Source organism: Chelonia mydas, chromosome 3, assembly GCF_015237465.2.
Source record: "Chelonia mydas isolate rCheMyd1 chromosome 3, rCheMyd1.pri.v2, whole genome shotgun sequence".
Classification (NCBI taxonomy): Eukaryota; Metazoa; Chordata; order Testudines; family Cheloniidae; genus Chelonia; species Chelonia mydas.
Window position 1 is genome coordinate 161,469,302 of NC_057851.1, and position 22,011 is coordinate 161,491,312.

Consider the following 22,011-nt stretch of genomic DNA (forward strand, 5'->3'; position numbering starts at 1 on the left):
GCCTGCTCATCCAGATGGACTTCATTATTTCCACATGATCAATACAATGGAAGTACTGAGCCTTTCACTAGCATCTTGAGAGGGAGACACTTACCAAATGCAGATTTTATAGAAAGCCAAACTCGGAGGCAAAGAGCTATTAAAAGACTTCAGCTAGTAACCCTTGAGAAGGATGGTCTTGTAGTCACTAAAGTGGGCCTAAAAAGATTAAGGTTCAATTCCTGGCTCTGCTCCAAATTCCCATTTTAATGTTGGGCAAATCACTTTATCTGCCTGCACCGCCATTTTCCATCCATAAAACGGGAATAATAATGCCTTTCCCCCACCCTTCGTCTGTCCTGTCTATTTAAATAATTGCCAAACTAAAACCAGGATTAGTGACCATTAAGGTTACAGCAGGACACACCCCGCGCACCCAAAACCTTAAAAACATGTAAATAAGAAGTTTACGGAAAAGACTTGTACATTTCTTGCCACCTTCAAGTTGCCTGCAACACTGCTTCAGTAACACACTCTATGAGGCTTTCACTTCCTTCTCCAACAGTTATCCCAAAGTGATACCTACCCCAGCTCCAGACTTGCACTCTAATACCGTAACAGTGACCTCATCTGCGTTTATATCAATTACTTCAACAGACCAGCACATCTGGCCAGCACACATTCCATACATTTGGGAAGTGTTACCTATCAGCTGTGTTCTTAGGGAACAAGGGTGCAGTATCCAGTCTGTCTGACTCACAGAAGACCTTCCCGCCTCCAGCCTCTTGCTTGAACCAAAGCCGATCAGAAGAAAGACTTAGAAAAAGCAGTGAAAAGGCTGCGGGAGACCCCTGGGACAAGGGTGACAGGATTAAGGAAACACCCCTAGCCTCATTTGCATCGAACATGGGACAGGGAGGCATCCCCATTAGCATACAGAATGGAGAACAGAGATTCCAAGGCAAGAACCGCACAGAACTCTGGGACCAGAAAAGCAGGGAAGCACTGCATGATGGGGCTCTCTGCTCCAGATGTTAATGAACCCATGCCCACACACACCCAGCTCAGAAGTTATCAGACCAATCTTAGTAATAAATACTTTATTGGTATCCAAAATACTGAAGCTGCCTAATTGCATTGTGAGCTCCCTCGAAGGAATGGTGTCCATAGCCAGGAATAATCAGTTCCTATTGTCTAGCCTGAACAAAATAACTTTGGTAATCCCCTTGAGTTATCAGTTTACCCACAAACAAATCTAGTATTCTCCCCTGAACCACTGTTCTTTCCCTACAAAAACTCCAACTCATGCTCAAGCATGTGTTCTGATGCCTGGATCCAAAATCTGCATCAGTTCCATTGGGACTTCATCTTCTCCTGACTGATCGTGCTGGGGTCTCGGCCTGTCTCCACCCTCAGCTACCACCACAACCTGGAAACCCCAATCAATTCTAGCTTCACGGAGTCGTGAGAACCAGCTCTCTGTCTCGCTCTCTCTCTCTCTCTCTAGGTATCACCTTCTGATCCTGACTTGTGTGATCAGTTATAGTTTTCTAAACCTGACTTTTATAATCAAATTTAAGTTAGATTTAATATTATAACTGTTTTGTTTGTTTGGCTCTCCTTGTATGGTTATTACCTGGCAATAAATAACTTACATGTATTTCATGTATTTCAATAACTAAGCTGGTTGCTTCTCTCTCTCTCTCTCCCCCTCGTGGGTGTTTTTTGGCTTCCCCATTCGCTCTGCAACAACACTCCTCGTACCTAAGCTAAAGATCCCTGCAGCACCCAAAAATCCTGTGGGGTTTGCTCATCAAGTGGGTTACTAGCAGAACAACTGTGATGTGAAAGTGGGGATAGGGACGTGCTGAACCTGGGACATATGAGGGTGGCAGCTTGAAAGCGCTGCTCGACCCAGCCTGCTCAGCCGTACTCTATTCCAGTGCGGTGCTCATGACATATGAAGGTGACAGCTTGGAAGTGCTGTTCAACCTACCTGCTGAGTCCAGGGACATATAAGGGGTCAGCTTGGGAGTGCTGATTAACCCGGTCCTCTCAGATGCACTCTGTTAATGTGCGTTCATCTGATTCTGGGGCTGGAAGAACCCAGCCCTGGGGAACCTAGGTCCTGCAGGAGAGCTCCATTGGGAGGGAACTTGCAGAAGGGAGAAGCAGAGCTCCGTATGAGAACACAAGTGACACAAGCAGTACATTGATAGAATTACAGAACACCCCACCGCCACCCCCAGAAGAGTAAACCCAATAAATGAGCGTACCTCAAAGTAATGGGCAAATCTGGTAACAGAAGTTATTCTGCCCCAACACTGCTGAAGATAAGCAAATAAACTGCTATAATCACCCTGAAAGCCAGTGTGGTACAGAGCCTAGGACTGGAGTTTGACCTGGATTCTGGGGCTGCAGTGAGTGACCTGCATAAATGTTTCTGCTAACTTATTTAAAGCCTGGGGGGGAGGAGTGTTCAGCAGCTCTTCCCTAACCATCTTCTAGGTTGAGGTTCATGGTATTAGTTAATCATAAGGGTAGGGTAGTGAATGGCAATTTCTACAGCACCAGAACAGGGGAGATTTGAATTCCTGCGCTCTTGTTTCCTAGCTCAGGGAGCTTTCTCCTACATTCCAGGGGTATTTGGTGAGGGAGTCAGAGCGCATCACTCATTTTTTTAGTTTTTCTCAGAAGTAAGTGACTAGAGATCGGCTATGGCATTAATGCTACAGAACTACAATCTGCAGGATTTGCTTTGTGGCAAAAACTTGTTGTTACTATTAAAAAGTTATCTGTGTTTTATAGGCAAACATGCCTGATGCATAACTGATATTCTAGGAACCAGCATACGGGGAGCAACAACGTGGCCAAAGGAGAGGGCCCAGAGTGCTTTAGATTTCTTGAAAAAGGGGTACCAAGACACAGGAGACAATCCAGTGAAAAAACTGCCCAAATGGGTGACTTTTACAGGTTTGTTACCATCAGTTCGTTTTTCATCGAACTGCCATGAAAAATTCAGATTGTGCTCAAAGCTTTGATTCCATGGCTTGGTTTTTGCCATTTCAATGAGACTTTCACAAAACAAAGATTTAAAGCACCTGTTAAAACTCAGCTCTGTAACACAACTTATAACTATAGTGATGTTACCTCTGCATCGTACGCTCTTCAAGGCAGGGATTGAGACTTACTGTATGTGTATACTGTGTGGTTCTGATCTCAGGTGGGGTCTCTAGGCATTACCGTAAGAAAAGCGTCCAAAATAAATCTTGTAAATAATAAACTTAATTCATCCTGGCATGAAACTTCTGAACCGAGACCTAGACCAAAAACTCAAACTCAGCTGTACAATGGAGGGAGGAAAGGGGCAATACATGATCACAATTAAAATTTGAGAGAAAATCCCAAAGAAATGTACAAAGCTAAAAAGAGCACAGCTAGCAATAGCTAATGAAAGTAGCTCACCCAGCAAGCTTTTCCCCAGTACTGCTTTGTCATTTCAGGAACAAAATACACTTGGGGCACTCAATGGGTAAACCAACAGGAATCACTACAGAAGCACTGAGCAGTAAAGCCTCTGGAAGCGTCCCTGAAAATATCCATCAATTGCAGCAAGCAGAGTTTGCAACAAAATGGAAAACTTCTATTTGGCCAGTGGCCTTTGATTTAAAAGCCAAACTTGGGGCCTGACCCTGCACGGTGCTGGGCACTTCACCGAAGTGCTGTATGTCTTCAGCTGGAGCGAGGGCTCAATTCAGCAAAGCAATTAAGCACAGGCTTAAAGAGTCAGCGACTGAAAGCATGTGCTAGAAGTCAAGCACCTACTTCAGCGTTTATTGAATAGGAAGGGATTTATGCACTCCTTACATGGTTTGCTCAACTGGGGCCTATGCACCTGCCTTCAGGCTTCATGAACAGCTGCACAGGGCAGCTGGAAGACACAGTGATGACCAACGATTTCTTCTCCCTGCCCGCTTTCCACCCCCCCCGAGCAGTTTTTTAAAAAAAACTAACAAATAAATCCAGCTGGCATTTTACAGCCAATAGCTAAGTAATTGCAGAGCAAGAAATGGCTTCCCGACAGAGCCCCTATTTAATCACTGCAATAGCCATGGAAAAATGTGTGTACTTAAAGGGCCAGATCCTCAGCTGGTGTAAATCTGTGTAGTTCCACTGACTTTAATGGAGCTATGCCAATTTACCCCACCTGTGGAGCTGGCTCATATCAAGCAGTTCATTAGAGTACCTCAAAACAATTTACAGTATTATTCCTGTTTCATAGGTGGGGAAACTGAGGCACAAAGTGGCTGCGGCCAATGTTTTCAAAATTGGGTGTCTAAAGTTAAGCCCCTAAATCCATATACAAGCTCTCTAATGAGCAGCCTGAATTTCAGAGTAAATTAAGTAAAATGTGGGTGCTCAGCTGGAGACCCTCAGCATCTCACAGGACTGAGCTCTTTACGAGAAAGCATTATATTTTCATACAACCTGCAAACAAGCTGAATGAAGCTGACCAGTCTTCCCGTGCCTCCAGGTGTAAGTGGTTAACTGAGATCACAGAACACTAGCATGATTATGGTAGCTCAAGATCTGAACCATTAGCTGCTTCAATAGTTCTTATTGTAACTGCGTGACAATTGTCAGAATTACCCTCCTCCCATATATGGTAAGTTAGGGTACCCAAAAAAAGGCCAGAAGATCAAATGCACCTCACAGGCCCTAAAGTACAGCTAATAGCTGATCAAATCTCAGCTATTATTGCTGGTGACCTTCAAACAAGCAACTTTGATTCATCTGTCAAAGAAAGGACCAGTACAAGCAATGTTACAGTGAGCTTGTAAGGATAAGGCCTGTAGCCATATTGTAAGGCCTAAGGCCTTCGTCTGCAGCCAAGTTAAAAGAGCAGCAGCCATTAGGTGAGAAGCAGGAATTCACATCCTACCATTCCATCTAAATTACATTAAAACAATGTAATATCAGGCCGTTAAGAAGGAGACCCTGTCCTAATAGCACCCACTATCATCAGATAAAGAAACAGATCTTAAGATGGTTAAAGAAAACTTAGTTTGATAGCATTCTGCCTGGCAAGAAACCACTTATCAATAGTTGTGGTTGTGAAATCCTCATTTCTTTATTGTTTTGTCATTATGGTCCCCACTTCCCTATTGTTTGTCTGTATGATCTCTGTCTGGTTCTTTGATTGTTTCGGTCTGTTAAATAATTAATTTTGCTAGGTGTAAATTAATGAAGGTGCTGGGGTATGATTGGTTAGAGAATTTTGTTAGGATTGGTTAGTAAAATGATTGGTTAAGGTATAGCTAAGCAGGACTCATGTTTCACTGTATAAACTGGGGTCCAAAAGGCAGTTCTTTGCGAACCAACTCCAGGACACAGCCCCATCGGAGCTGCCAGACCTCAACACTCTGCCAATGACACCGTGCAGAAACTGAAGTCCCCCAGATGGACCTGATCCCAAATGGCCAGCAGGGAAAAGTTCAACTGTCTTATTGGGCGTGGTGAGCATTGTATGTGTAGCGTGTGCATTCTGTTTTTCGTGATTGTTAATAAATAGAGAATAAAGATCTTACTGTGTAAGGCTCTTTCACCAGTAAAAGGTCCTGCAAACCTGCAGAAAATTACGCCCTGAGCCCTAGGAATTGGGTAAGGGTGGGTGCCCTAGAGCATAAGGTTATGCCTGAGCTCCCAGAAGGGTAAGAGAGGATGCCTAAATTAAGAGGGTTACGCCTTGAGCCCTAGGAACTGGGTAAAGGTGGATGCCCCTAGAGTGTGTGAGTAACAGAGAATTTTGTGTGGGTAACAGGCTGAGTTCACACTTCTCATTAGTGATGTAAATTTATTTGCAAATAAGATGCAGCCCATTGCTCCAGAAAGTTGACACCAGTCACAAAGTGAGGGAACCTCTGCTCTTAGCTGTGTTCTTCAAAGCTCTCTACAGGTTGATTTTGTTCTCCATCAATGAAGTTCCTCTCAGACTTTATGAAAAGCCCTTTCAGGAAGGTAACGATGAGAAAAATCTAAGTGCTTCCAGCTTTTATTAAAAAAAGATAGAGATAAATGGGTAAATAAAGGAAATGACTCACATTAGAACCCATCATTGCCAAGGGGTTACAGGAATATCTTGATACTGGTACATTCTGATTCACCAAAGACGGTCATGTGAGGTCTTCAATGAAAACCAGGGTCACACTGGTTGTTAATACCATTGTGAAATGTACGTATATAGATACTAAAAGAAGTTCCATGGGACGTATACTGAAAATATGTTTTTAGATTCTGTATCACAGCAGAGGTGGAGAAACAGGTTTCCTGTCAGATTGTTTATTCACCTGTCCCTCTGTCAGATGAAAGCTAGCAAAAGGGACATCCATTTACATACGAACATACGGAAGGAATGTGAAGTCAACAGGGCAGCACCACACAGGAAAACAAACAATGGCGAAGGTGGGGGGGTTATACTGTCTGAGGCAATAAACAGGGAGGTAGGATATAGGTAGGAAGCAGGGAAGACTTCCATCATAATGACCCAGACTGGACCTTCTCAATCGATTCCAGATTTCCAGAACTGCCATCAGTCTCAATTGCAAGCTGTACTCGGGCCAGGCATTTATGATTAGTCACAGTGAAGTACAGGAGAGAAAAACCCTGGGTCAGATCGTTAGCTGATGACTTCAACAGAGCTCTGTCACTTTACACCAGCTGAGAATCTGTATACACGTGTCCAGGAAAAGAATTAGACTATCTCAGAGCCTCAGGAATGTAAGAGAGCCAAACCAATCTGCAGGCAGGCAAATGCCACTTACCCACTTAGAGGTCTTGTTTTCCTAATTTCAAAGAACTGAGTTCCTGTGTGATTGTATCTGGATTTTGTCATTTAAAGTAAAGTAACTTTAAGAAAGAGTCAGACAACAAAACAACAAAGCTCACCAAGGTGATGGAAAGTCTCTTTTCACTCTCAAATTGTAATTTCCGCTGGAAGCATAAAGCGGGTACTAAAAAGCCACCGACTCTCATGGGAGAAATTAAATCCTGTATATGTTAAATAAAACTTAATTCTATTTTCTCAACTGTGAAGAAATGCAAGTGAAAGAAGTTGTTAAATCTGATCCAAATATCAAATGCTTCAGGAAATAATTATTAATTTTCTGGCCAGCTCAGACCCTTCTCCTGTTAGTATGGGGGGAGGAAAGAATCATAATGGGAAGAATCACAATGGAAAAGAGAAATACAGTTTATAAATCTATCAACAGTCTACCTCATTCATTGTTTAAGAATGCTCATAACCGCGGCCCTTCATGCAAAAAGAATCATGCTATTCATGTAGGTTTCCCTATAGGCAACATGTGGCTGATAATTTCCACATATAAACAGATGTAAGTCCTTCTCTGTGACAGCAAGACAACGAGAACATCTGTTAACAATATGCGGTGGGGAATGAGCCACAAGCACACATCGCACTAGTGGAAAAACAAAATGTCAGGACCATTTAACTGAACGTACCCCTGACTCTCAGCACCAGTGGTGTGAATTTTCAGAACTGAGCACCCGCAGCTCCCACTGACTTCAGCTGGAGTTGTGGATGCTGAGCACTGATGAAAATCAGGCCCTACAGACAAAACAGAGCCTGAGCTCTGAGGTGTGTTGCCCTTACTCAGAGCATTCTGAGTGAAACAGAGTGGCATGATAGCCCTCAGTGAGAAACCAAAACCCTGCATTTGAAACCCAGCAGACTTTGAAGCCCGTTTCGATCTGGATCCAAACTTTGAGTTCTCAAGGCCATCTCTAGCACCTACCAAGTAGAGTGATGTCTACTTTTGAAGAATTAAAAATCCCACATATGCATTTCATAGTGTGACAGAGCCTCCTGTCTGCATCATGCCGTTCCCCCCTTTAATGCACATTAGCAGAGCTCACTGTGTCTGAGTAGCAATCATGCACCAATGAGTAAAGAAATTCCATGTCCAAAGCTAGCCCAATATATGTGTTCTCTAAACAACAGGTTAGCCATGCCTCTCCCTCTCAGGTTCAGCTGCTGCTGTATCTTCTGCTGGTGCTTTGATCTTTATTGCTGCTCTGCCTGGCCTACCAAACCTCCTGCTATTTTTAGATACGCTTCCAACTGCCTGTTTTCCCTCCAAATGCTCACCAGTCCCTCATGCGCCTTTGTTTCTACCTCCACTGCCTTTCTGCCAAATAAAGATCAAAAAGTTACAAGAGGAGAGAAATAACTGGCAAATGGAGCAAGATGAAAGAAGCTAATTCAATATTGACTCCTGAGGGCATTCTGCACCAAAAAAATTAAAAATTCTGCGCACAATATTTTAAAATTCTGCACATTTTATTTGTCAAATAAATGTGGAGGCTCATTGGGGAGCACAGGCCACTGGCTGCACAGAGATGGGAGATCACTGTGAAGCCCCCCCCCCCCAGCCCTCCCACCAGGATACGGACTCAGCGGTGAGGCTGCACCCGACCCTAACACAGCGCAAGGACTGGACCTACCCCAGAAACACCCAAAGGCCCTACCCCTCCATGCCAGGTGCAGCAGGTGTGGGCAGGCAGGCTCAGCAATGCAGGATCCAAGTGTGGAGGGCTTAGTGTGGGGACATCCAGATGTGGGTTGAAAGGGCTCTGTGTGGGAGGTCCGGATGCTGGGGGAGTGAGGCTCTGGGGTGGGGATCCAAGTGCAGCTGGTTGGGGCTTGGTAGGGTGGCGATCTGGGTGTGGGTGGCTCGTCGGGGTGGTCTAAGTGCAGGGGGAGTGGGGCTTATTGGGGCGGGGGTTCTAGATGTGGGGGGGTGAGGCTCGGCAGGAGGGTCTAGGTATGAGGGGGTCTGGATGCACGGAGGTTGGGTGGATGTGGAGCAGCTCCCTGTACAGGGATCTCTCCCCTTGCAGCTGAGGAGCGATGAGTGCAGGAATCACGGAGGGGTGGGAGCAGTTTGCAGAGCTCCCTACAGCTGGGGCAGATATCTGGGGATGGGTCTGACATGGCCCCAAACGCCATGCAGGGGAAGAGGGAGTCCCGTCCTCCCCTGCCTATCCAGGACTAACAGCTGAGCCTGGTGCAGGTTAGGAGCCACCAGCCAGGTCTTCTCCAGTCCCGCCCCCTGCCCCACAGTGATTCACCTCTCTGCCGGCTGCCCTGAGCACCCAAAACATACTGCTGGGAAGGGTCGCATGACCGCTCTTGTGGCTTCCCTTTGCTTCCTGTCAGAAAGTTAATTTTCTGTGGGGAAGCAAAGGAATCTGCGGGGGACAAATTCTGTGCATGCATGGTGGCACAGAATTCCCCCAGGAGTAAATATTCTGGCCAGTGACTGCTCATTCCATCACGCTGCCTATGTGCCGTGGAAACACAATCAATGTTCAGCAGTGGGGAGAGAAGGGGAAGAAATGCATGTCAGGTTCTGATTAAATCCACAAAAGGCAAGAAACTGAGACGTGGCTCTCCCCTAAGCATCAAGCACTACTCTAGGGCACGCTCACAAACGTGCAGGCCTCATTAGGGGGGTTGGTTTGGAGAGGTCAGGACCAGGTCTCTATCGCCGTTCCTGCACTTTGCTTCCGGGTGGGGAGAGCAGCAGCAAAAGTCCCCAAGCACTAATGCAGCAGGGGACTCCATCTGTGTGTTTTGCTTGAGCAGTGGCTCAAGTTGAGGGGAGAAGGAGGCCTCTTGCATGCCCCTCTGGAGTCCACCCCCAGGTAGCTGAGCAAGTGCAGCCCACCTCCTGGCCCGGGGGCAGCCGAATCCCTCCCTCAGCGAAAAGCATGAGCTGTGGCTGAGAAGGTGAGGGTCGGATTCAGCCTGGAGGGGAAAACACTGTAATCACAGGCTGCAGCTAGGTTGGGAAAGGGGTGGACACTGGCAATGCCAACTGAAAGTGAGCTATCAGGAGAGGCTGGAATATATTTCTCCAGGCACCGTGAATGCTGATCATTTTGAAATTGGCTTATGAGGTTCTTCTGAACATTCCTATTCATCTAGAGAGTTGGCACTTCATTTAAATTCTGCTCAGTGTCACTTAGGGCTAATTGTGTGGCCCTGAAGACCAGAATGAGGAGCTCAACGCTTTGGTCCCTCACAAAGCTGGCAGAGTAGGATTTTTTGCCCTCCTGAATTATCCTCTGCCTTTCCAGCAGCCTCGTGTTTCAGTAAGTTACCCCGTGGGTTCAGTGCAGAGTGTAATGACTCTGCTGCCCAACTCAAGAAGGATACTGCAGCATCTTCATGTAATTCTGTATTGCTTGAAGCCATTCTGGGACAGACATGGAGAGCCTGTAGTTTGGCACTGGTGGCACTGAAGGCTGAAAACAAAGAAGGATAAAAAGATGATACAGGTTATTGCTTCCAGGACAGCAGCTAGAACAATTCGGCTCTCAAGGCAGGTGCTTAAAGGGATACAATTCAGAGTTAAGGGCCCGATAATGCAAACCCCATATGAAAGCAATCAGCCCCATGTAAATAGTGCAGATTCTGAGCTCAGTTACAACAATGTGAACTATCCGTTCATTGGAGTTACCCTGCATCTACTCTGGTGGGACCACTGGCATGAGGAAGGGGCAGCCTTTAAATATCATCCTAGGCTGAGAGATCCTGGCACAGAAATCAACAGCGTTTGCGTTTTAAAACTAGAAAAACCAATTTTGCTCAGATTAATGGAATCCCAGTGCTGGATTTGTTCCAGACTCTTCAGAGTATTAACTTCAATTTTAATCTCTGGTTTTATCCATCTTGAGAGAGAGAGAGCTGAACAGAGACAAAGAGCAACTTTGACAATACACATTTTCCCATCTGCTGGTGGTCAGGGCTCATTAACGGAGTGCAGCACTGGACCCTAAGTCCTCTGGCAGGGCCAAAGCTCAAGGATTCATCAGGCCACCCCGGCTCGGCTTTTGCCATACTGTCCTGCCACATCATAATGGTCATGGGGGCCGGAGAGGGGGCTGCCCTCACCTGCGACTAATTAGCTGCCTCCTTGCTGAGGCTGTGGGGCTAGGGCTCAGGTGACAGCATGAAGATCAGTTGGGGCCAGATTTTGGAAGTCAATCGGAGTTAGGAGCTTTTTGTAAATTCCACTAGGCACCTAAATACCTTTAAAAATCTGCCCTCCAGTTCATGAGAGAATCTCAGGCAGACAGCCTGTGCAGTGCAATCCTGTAAGCGCTGGGTTGGGTTAAAGGGCAAAATTGATATGTTCAGATTATGTTAACTAGTTTTTATTCTGAAGAAATAACTGAAGCCATGAAGAAAGGGACTGGCACCCTGTGGCTGGAGAGTGTTCTTTGGTCCGCGGGCTGGTCAGAGAGATCACTAGTTTACAATAGCCTTTGAGGTGCCAATTGTTCTCAACCCAGTTAGTTTTCCATGGGAATTTGGGACATGCAGTGGCTCACAAGAAGGACTCAGCCATTCACCGGTTCAAGCCTTTTCGGACAGGACCATCTTCAAGGTCAGTTCTAGCTCCATGCCCTTTTAAAGCCAATTTCACCAAATCAAACAAAGAATCTTGTATCACTGCCTTGAGGAGACGCATCTCAGTCTCTGCCCCTCACTGCCAGTCTAGAACCTCCCCAGGATATTCACTAAAGCTGTTTCTGTGCCAGCATTATAGGGCTCATTATTTTACCCAGCATTCTTCATCCTTTTGTGCGGGTGATTAATGAATTAACATGACACAAGAAATAAATAAATTTTAAAAAGCTGTAACTTCACAAAGCACTGCAGACGGCAGTAGCCAGACACCACTATCCCTGCATTACAGACATTCCAATTTGTTAAGCATAAAGCACTTGTACTAGGGAACCGAGTTCAGGAGGAGCTGTTTATTTAAAATACTAGGCCAAACTCTTCAAAAGCGTCTAGCAATTCTGGGGACTCCATTTTTGGGTGCCTGCCTGAGACACCTTAAAGGTGCCTGGTTTTCAGAGAGTGGGCAACCAGCACTTCCGGGGGAAAAAAGGGTTCCTTTAAAGTATCACAAGGTGGGCACCCAAATCACCACAGGTTTTGAATATATAGGTCTTAGGGCCCAATTCTACCATCAGATACATGATACAATTCCATGGGAGAAACAACTGAGGAGTAAATGGATTGGAGCTGCACCCACGTATTGAAGGCAGAATTGGCCTTAAGAATTACCTCCCCATATCTTGTGATGGTAGAATAGTTTCCGATTGTTTCCCAAATTCCTGAACATTTCCTGCAAATCCCTTCAGTAAACTACTATACTGCAGCTGTACCCAATTCCGATTGCCTAATACATTTGAGCTCCAAGTTATCATTTTAAACTAGTTTGAATGCTGAACTGAACAAGTAACAACTGCAATCATTATAAACCTAGTCTCAAGTAGACAATGTGAATTTTTAATAATTGTATTCACACAGATTGAGCAATTCACACATCCATGGGTTGGGTGTCAGGAGAGCAATGTTCAGAAAAAGTGGGTGAAATCTTGACACTGTTCATGCCAATAGCAAAACTCCTACCAGTTTCAATAGGTCCTTTCACCCAAGGTGTTTAGAAGACTCAGACAGGTTAGACCCAAACTATACGTTTTAGACAATTGCTACCGGCAGCCCGATGGGCGATCAGTCCTTTTTCAAAGAAAAAAATAAAATAGAAACACACACATACACACGGATCCTCCAACATCAGTGACATGGAGAAATAGAGTATGGGAAATCCTTTCAATGGAAAATACGACAGCCTAGGATCAAGACATTTATAATGTATGGTTACCATTTTTGGAGTTTGAACCAAAAAAAAATAAAAATAAATAAATAAACAAACCACCAAACAATAAGACATTGACTAAACACAAATGTGTCTTTTAATGGTAACAAACACAGGTTATAAATCAGATCTGTTAATACTTGTATGGAAAATTCATGTAAGTTAAGGATTTTTTAAAATAGCTTTATGGGGAGAAAAATATTTTTCAACATCAATGTGGGTAGTGTAAAGAGACTCATTCACTCTTATGGTAACACTATGTTAAATAAAGTGATCAATCAATCTATAAGGTTTCACTAAACAAAAGCTCACTGTTATAATGATCATTATTTTGTCTCTGATATTTACATGGCAAGGATTTGTAAACCTGTTAAAATCCCCTAAATAAATAAATAGTTAAAGAAATGTTTTGTGTCGGCCTGCAAAATATTCCCCTTTACTTCTTGCAACACAACCATTGGGACACTGGGCTGCTGCACACAGACCAGAATGTGCCCAAACTGCAGGAACTGTACACAGTAAAAATGGTGAAAAATAACATGGATTGTTTCAAATAATTTCAGGTTTAGTCATTTATGCTGTTGTAAACATAAGAGTAAAATCACCCCTTTCTTTTTACGTTACACAGACACACCCTCATTTTGGGTGGGCTATTCAAAAGCACTCCGTGTTAGCTGTACTCTGCTCCCACTGTGAAAACTCCCATTGACTTCCAGAGAAGCCGACTCAGGCCAACGCCAAGCACTCCAACCCTTTATGTTTGTACAGCACCTAACAGAGACCCCAATCCTCATTGGGGTGCTTGGATGCTACCACGCTATGAATAATCTCACAGTGTCCTATTAGGAACGACTAGATAGTGAAGCTTTGTATGTATGTGAACTCAGAGAATGCAGTTTAATATGATTTTTATCTTTTTTCAAGCATGTGAGGCACATACAGGCCCTCACAGACAGACACTAAATGGCTCAGGAAAGGTCAGATTTGCAGGATTGTTATTCTTGAAACCATTCCACTGTCAATTATGTTAAAGCATGAGGGATGGGTCTGCCTGGAACCCAGGAAGGGCAGCCAGGGAACCCCGCTGTGTCTCAGAACCACACAGCAGACAATTTCCCCGCAAGGTAGCAACCAAGGACCTGATCCTGCAAGACACTGAGCACCTTCAACTTTCCCTGACTTCAGTGGGAGCTGAGGAGGTTCAGCATTTCACAGGCGGTGCTCAGCACCCTGTAGGACTGGGCAGCAAGGGGAAAACAGACGTTTGTTTTCTGTGGAGCTCTCCATGCTCCAGCCCACACTGAATTTCCAAGCGCTTACAGCTCAAGCCATGCAATAATACTTTCAAACCCAAGCGCTTCTTTGCAAATAGCTCCACAGGCACCATCCAGTAAGACCGGCTCCTCACCAAGACACACATCTCTGCGGCTACTAGTGCTGACGGCGGTGCTGGCTGGCCTCCCCCACTTCTGCTCCCAAAGCACAAGCCACCTGTTACAGCTTCCTGAGCCCTCTCAACCTCTTCCTCCCAATGCACCCAGGCTGCTCAGACCTGGATTTGGCCCTTCATGCTGTGACAGAATTCAGTTCACACATTCAAGGTAAACATTTGTTGTTTGTGATATGCCAAGCAAAGCAGGCACCTCGGGCTGAAAGCCTCTTACAATAAAGCCTGGAAGCAAAACAGATTAGTAGAAGTTAAATAGCTTAACTCCAGACAGGCCACTCTTCAACTTTCTTCTCAGCTCCACAAAACTGCCAGGGAAAGACTGTTAACTAGAGCAAACAAGAGACACATGGATGCCCTGGACAGGTAACACTGAGACAAATATTTCCCATGTAGGTCTGAAAACCAATATAACGCAAGAGAAATCTGTGGCCCAGCCTCTCCAGTCTCTTAGGGCAAACCCTGCCGAGAATTCACCTTCTCCACTACCAGAAGAGTGGCAGAAGCAGCTTTATGAGTCACCCTCCTATTCTAGCAGAAAGAGAATGAAGGGGCATGTTGGAGGATGGGGCGGGAAAAAGGGGTAGGGTTGCCAGGCGTCCAGTTTTCGACTGGAACGCCCAGTCGAAAAGGGACCCTGGTGGCTCCGGTCAGCACCACTGACTGGGCCATTGAAAGTCCAGCCAGTGGCGCAGCAAGGCTAAGGCAGGCTTCTTGCCTGCCCTGGCTCCGCGCAGCTCCTGGAAGCAGCCGGCATGTCCCTGCGGCTCCTAGGCACAGGGGCCACCATCGAGACTCTGTGCGCTGCCCCCACGCCAAGCGCCAGCTCCGCAGTTCCCATTGGCCGGGAACCGCAGCCAATGGGAGCTGTGGGGGCAGCGCCTGCGGACAGGGGCAGCACGCAGAGTCCCCCTGGCCGCCTTTGTGACTCGGGGCCAGAAGGACATGTTACCACTTCTGAGAGCTTCCTGAGCCCCCTTCTTCACCCCAAACCCTTCATCCTCGGCCCCACCCCAGAGACCACACCCCCACTACCACCGAAGTCAATGGAAACAGCAGGTGCTCAGCCCCTCCCAGGATTAGGCACTTGCTGAGGCTGATATAGTTCCATGTAACAGAGTCCTGAGCTGGCCAATCCAGCACAGAGTCAAGATGCTGATCAGGAAAGACATTGTGCCAGACACATCTAGTTGTTAGAAGGACAAGTTCTCCATGTAGATCAGATTACCTGAATATCTACAGAGGGGTACAGGTAATTGCACTGAAAACCTTGTTAGTTCTAATTTCAGCAGTCGGGGGATAGGGAAAGGAAGAGGTGAACAGGTTCTGTGTTTGACGAAAAGAATGGATCTAAAAGCTAGCCAGCAGATATTTAACACATATTTAAGTAAACTTTTAGTATAAGCATCAAACAGCCAGGAGTTTGCTTAGCAAATTTAAATGACAATAGAGAGCTCGAATGCTGAAAATTATCAACACTGCGTGGGCAGGTGTTATTCTATTTGCAATATGCGAGCAATTATAAAAGCCAGTGTCTTAAATAAATACCAGAGGTTAAAACCTAGCTCCGATGAAGTTTTGCTCATGATTTCCATAGAGCAGAATAGGGAGGAAGGGTAGTTTTGTGGTTGAGGCACTAGCCTAGGCCTTGGGAGACCTGGGTACAGACAAATCACTGGGCCTCTGTTCCCCGTGTGTAAAACAGGACAACAGCACTTCCCTACCTCACAGGGGCGTTGTGAGGATAAACACAGTAAAGATTGTGGAGTGCTCAGATACTAAGGCAATTGGGGTGGGGGGGGGGCATATAAGTACCATAGATAGAGCCAGGATGTCACCCCAGGTTAGTATTGTTGCACCATTTACTATTAACGTATCTTGACAGAGCTGTCAGACCAAAGGTCCTGTGTCTCCTCAGGATATTTTAGTTTCAGACACCCATTAGTCTCCTTCTCCTGTGCTGTCCCCATTGAGAGTCTCTCTTCTCCTTGCCACATGCAGGAAGCGAAGTGACATGGACCCTACTTTCTGAAGCACCCTTTGCCGCTCTCGTTCGAATACCAAGGGAACACATACCGTTTGGCTTCAGTGGCACTGACTCTCGGTGGACGGCTACTCACTACTCCCTGCAGAACATCACCTATAGGGGAGCGCATCACAAGCAGAAATAGCCTGTGGAAACCTCCCTCCAAATAATAATAATACAGCTCTCTATAGTGTAGTTCACATCATCTGTGTACTTACTCAGAGACAGAGACTTTGAGTTAAATACATAGGGCCAAATTAGTCTTTGGAATAACTCCACGGATCACTACAGTTATGCTGGGGATGAATTTGGTCCATGGAATCCAAGTGAACTTCTGAAATTTATATCTGAGGACTGTCTTATAAAAAAGAACTCCAAAAGCTAAAAATCTCAATGCACTTTATTTTTTTATACCTTGAGTAACACTAGCTGGATAAGATCATTATAAACTAACATCTTTTAGCACAGCATTTCTCAAACTGGGGTCCGCGAGGGTACTCCAGGGGATGTGCCGGCTCCGCTGATCAGCTCCTTCCCCTCCCTCCCAGTGCTTCCTGCAAGCTGGGGAACAGCTGTTCAGCGATGTGCAGGAGGAGTTGAGGGAGGGATGGGGAGGAGTTGATCAGTGGGGCCGGCGGACCCCCTGGAGTACTCTTGGTTCCCTGGCGTGAGGGAGGTGTTGGGAGGGAGGGAGAGGAGCAGGGATGGGGTGCACTCTGGGGAGGGGACACAAAGAGGTGGGGAAGAGGAGGGGCAGGGGTGGAGCAGGGGCAGGAAGAAGTGGGGCAGGGTTTGGGGCTGAGCGGGGCGCTTGGGGGTCCACGAAAATTTTTACATCAAAATGGGGGTCCTCGGGTTGCTAAAGTTTGAGAGCCGCTGTTTTAGCATATTTACAACTAGGCTAAGCAACTAGGGATAAGTTCCATGCCTCCAACTTGCATTTTTCCATTCAATTTACACCTAGAGTTGGCAACTACTCCAGACAAAGGTGCTAAGTTCAGTCCTCCCACAATTCTACCTGCTCATTCCATACAAACAATGCATGAAATGCTAATGCAGCAAAGTTTTAGCCTCCCATTTAAAAGAGAAGCGTGGCTCTGTATTAATACTATGCCATCAAAAACAGAGTACTCCAGTCATAGCCACATATCCCAACAGATGCAAGACATCTGCAAGAGTTTGTAATGGGATAACTGAACAGCTGAAGGAGCACAGAGTGGAAGGAAACATGAACCCAGCCATTCATAAATTATAAAGTGAGTGACAGATTAACAGAGACATACAACAAAGGGGCAGATTCTGATCTCATACCAATGCTATTCAAGAATAATTCCACTGAAGTCAAGGGGGCTACCCCAGTATAAGATATGGGTGAGACCAAAGTCAGGTCCAAAGTCTGTATTAAAGCCCACACAGAGAGGAGGGATTGTCTTGAGGCTAGTACTTTTCACAGGACCGGGTTTCAAGCAATATGGATTCTATTGCTAGCCCCGCCACAGGCTTCCTACATGACCTTGTGCAAGTCACTTAATGCCTCTGCACCTCAGTCTCCACTGTGTAATACTTACTGACCCCAGAGCCTGATTCTGTGCCCTCCCTCCGTAAGTACTCCTATTATTACTCAGAAGAGTGGAGCCATCAGAGAGACTGTAGGTAGGCTTCGTTCATTAGTGTTTGCAAGACGCTTTGAGAGCAGAGGCTAGCTGGCACTATAGCAAAGGCACTATAGCTGGCACTAGCTAAAGGACCAGTACAATGTACTAGGCACTGATAATAAACTGAAGATGGGGGCAGGGTGGGAACGGGGATAATCCTGAAGATGCTGCCATTTCCAAACTGGCCACTCCATCGGGTTTGAGAGAGAGATCTTCATTTCCAGAGAATCTGGTGCTGGGAGGTAGAGGGAGAAAATCAGCCTTGTGTTTCTGTAACTTACATCTGTCCCACTAACAGCAGCCCAACAGACAAACTCAGGAGCTGCGTACTGCTCCACACTAAGAAGTTCTGAGTCTAATGCTAAGATGATTAGTTCAGTCAAATGCAACTGTCTGGAAAGGGAGGAAAAGTCATCGCCCATCACTGGGAATTAAAATGATTCAGAATCCAAACTGAACTCATCAAATTCACGCAAGTAGCTATGTAAATAGAAATCAGGTTCAGCTTTTAGTTACTGAAAATATAAAAGAGACTAAGATTCACTTTTTAGAAGGAAGGTGTAAGCTAGTGGACTCTCTTACCAGCTTGAGAAAGATCAGTGCTACACCAGTGACTACTTCAGGCCCTGGCCTCTGGGCACAAGTTATTGGTTAACCAGATACTTAGGCAAGATATCAAAATAAAGAAGTTCTTCTGCCCTACCCGGGCTACAGTCCCAGGGACTTCTCTCACCTCTCTCAGCCAGTGCCCTGACCCAGGGATTTCTATAGGAACCTTTCTATGCACTACAATGCTTTTCTTCCCCAGCCCATTTACCTAGGACCCATCCAAGAGCCAGGGCTCCATTTTCTACTCCTTGTAGTTCACCACCCCAACTGATCATTTGTGGGCCTCTATAAGGACCAGGTGCGTTCAGGCAATCATTTGTCCCCTGGCATCAACTGGGAGGCAGCTAACTAGTCACAGGTGGGACTGGGCCCATCTCCCCTTAAAGGTGCCTGAAGGTCTCCTGTTGCACCATAGAGGAAGGAGAATGAAGCACTAGGAGATGGTAATTCTCCCATTGATCAGGAAGTAGTAGCCTGACCTTTCAGGAAAAGAACACATGAAACTATCCAGCTGTCTAGTTTGACAGGTATCAAGTGTTATCTCTACACTATTACAAGGCTCCCGTGTACATAACATGGAATGGGGATTCAACTCTGAAGATACTGAAATACAGTGAGAAGCAGGAAAGCACCACCAGTGCTACCCAGCGTTCAGCTATATCAGGTGGCCTTCCGTGTGCTGGTATACTTGGAATGTTTCTGCTGCAAGTAGATCGTTCCCCAGTTGCTTCATCAATCACAGACATTCCAAGTGTAAGTCGTATGATGCAGCAAACCCTTTGGGACTGGAAAGCAAGGGGAGAGAATCAAGTCCAGCATGTGCTTCGCTATCTTCGAATTGCAACTAGAGATGCTGATCAACAGTGAAGTCGTCAACGGAACTCTGACCTTTCAGTCCTTTCCACTCAAGAGGAAATCTACAGACACAGGAAGGCCTACACACCTTGTCTAGCCCTCTACACTCTGAACGGAAAAAGTGTGCGTGTCTTACAGTCTATATACCACCACCATTGCCCACACAAACCAGATTAAAAATAAAGTGTTTCAAGTCAGCTAAAGGGTCCACAACAGAGTCTAAATCTAAAGACTACCACCAGGAAAAGTGTTGCCAGATACACAAAGAGCAGAACCTGCTAGGAAAGACACCAGTACCTGATGCATTAACACAAGATCCCAAATCCAATCTCTTCCTAACACAAATTGCCTATGGCTCAGCTAAAAGATGGCACAAATAATGATGCAAAAAAAAACTCCATGAGCCTGTGAGTAGCATAGTAAAGTGACAGCAGCCAAGCAGCTATGATGTTATCATTAGTACCATAGTTTACAATATTGCACTCCTAAGCAGGAGTAGATCACATTCCAGGACAAGACCTGGTCCATGCTATTAACGGGGGAGAGGAAAATCAAAGAAATAAGCAGCAGGAACTACACTAGGAACCCAACTGCTGCTGACTGTGATTGTAAACACATTGTGATTGTCAGCTCTTCCTGCCATCCCCTCTCAGTCTGCGTTGGAAACACTTTGGCCATTGGTTTAGACAGCTTGATCCATTTCCATGCCATTAATGAAGGCATGACAAGTGCTTCATTCCATCAGGTGCAGATGGACCCTTCATCTAACAGCATCTCATCCTAGCTACTTCCTATAGGACCCAGGAACTGCCGTAACAGCATAGACCAATGGCCCACATGCAGTAGAATTGACCTCTGCCCAGGACATACCTAACACTTCAGAGGAAGCATGACACGCTGAAGTCAAACCTTCCCACTTCACGTGGATCTTAACTGTCATTTGAGAAACACCTCCCCAGGGAAGGGACGCTCAGGTGACAGTCACTTATCTTTCCAACTTCCATATGAGTTACTTTGCTAGGCCCAACTCCACACGCCCTTGCAGTAAAGCCCTCCCAGGAGTAGGGAAGAGAATTCAAGAACTCCACTTGATTCAGCCAGTTCGCCTTGTAGGGTTTCTGCTCCATGCTCCTACCAGGGGCAGGGCTTTACAGCCTTAAAGAGAGCAGAGTGTGGGCCTTCAAACTCCAAGAGAACCTGAGGCTCCATGGGGAAGGGATGTTCCAGACAAGCGGATTCTTTGGGATGGGCTGCTATGGGTTCTCCACGCTGCACCTGAGCTCTACGCCCTCCAAGTAGGGGAGGTGATGTAGTGATCAGGACTGCTGACTTTCTGGAGGAGATAACTCTGGTGTTTGAGCCCGAGGGGAAGAATCCTGGGGAGTGACTGCTCCTGGTTGCCACATGCAGTGCCACAGCTGTGCGGTGTTCAGACAGAGGGGCTCCTGCAAGCTCAAGGAAAGGGGAAAAAAGCTGGAAACTTAAGCCAAGATCCACAGAGGAACTTAAATCCAGATTTAGGCATCACTGCAATCCACAAAAACCCCCCTCAGCTGCTGCCTAACCCTGTAGGTGCCTAAACTCACACAGCACCCTATATTTTTGTTGCAGAAGTTCCCTGAGCACCTATATTTCTGCCTCTGGGCACGTGCACTTCTGCCTTGCTTTAAGCAGGAAGGCCTACAGACCTTGTCTAGCCCTCTACACTCTGAACGGAAAAAGTGTGCGTGTCTTACAGTCTATATACCACTACCACCATTGCCCACACAAACCAGATTAAAAATAAAGTGTTTCAAGTCATCTTACATTTCAAGTCTTACTTACATCTAAGTCCCAGAGCAATCCACAAACTGGGGGAAGATAGGCACTCCTCTTATCTTGCCTGTGGGGCCCAATCCAGTAGGCATACTGAGTACACCTAACTCCATACAAAATGCCTGGGGACAGGAAGAGGCAGCCTCCCTTTAGCCCAAAGGTTAGGTAACATCTCTGGGATAGGGGAGACCCTGGTTCAATTCCCTCTTTGTCTGATAAGGCATTTGAGTAGCGATCCCAGACCTCTCAAGTGAGTGCCCTAACCACTCGGCTAAGGAGTGAGAATCCCTATCTCTCTGGCCTAATTAATTATTCAACTTCTACGGAAGAGACAGAGAGAGTCCCACATCACAATATCCCACAGTCCAATGATTGATGCCCCCTCCTGAGAGGTGGGGAGCCTTGTCCAAATCCCTTCTTATCAAGTAGAAGGCAGAACTGAACGGGGGTCTCCCACATCCTGGGGGAATACCCTAACTACTGGGCTAAAAGTTATAGAAGAGGTCATGGTCATCCTCCTGCTCCTCGCCATCCCAATGGTCCATTGTGTGGCACTAGGCAAGTGCCTAACTCATTCTTGTAAGAAACGACTTAGGCACCTAAGCCACCTGACTCCGGAAGAGGAGTTCCCAGTTGTGAATCACAAGCAGAGATGGGCACCTCCCTGCAGCCCAGACTTACATGCTGAACTCTGTCAGAAGGGTGGAGCTTAGCCCTCCCCACTTCTTGGCATCTCTCATTGGCTAGCTCAGGCATCTCCCCACCTAGCATATTGGCTTTTACATGAAGCCTAGGCACCGAACTCAGGCTTTGTGGATCCCAAAGTTGTTCAAGTGATTTTCTCGGTGCCTAAAAGTTAGGCATTGCAGT

General features: G+C 46.1%; 1 protein-coding gene across 4 annotated transcripts in view; it reads right to left on the bottom strand.

The window, feature by feature from the left end:
- The window catches only part of VASH2 (vasohibin 2), a 68,184-nt gene that overhangs the window by 41,510 nt on the left and 4,663 nt on the right, over positions 1-22,011 (bottom strand). For all 4 annotated transcript variants that reach the window (XR_005224852.2, XR_005224853.1, XM_007064757.4 and 1 more), the window contains exons 3-4: positions 10,217-10,305; positions 6,801-6,857 (exon numbers count right to left, since the gene is read on the bottom strand). Coding sequence is in view for 2 of the 4 variants with exons in the window: in XM_007064757.4 (XP_007064819.2) it covers positions 6,801-6,857; positions 10,217-10,305 (146 nt within the window). In the remaining 2 variants the exon portion in view is untranslated. The remainder of the gene's footprint in view (positions 1-6,800; positions 6,858-10,216; positions 10,306-22,011) is intronic.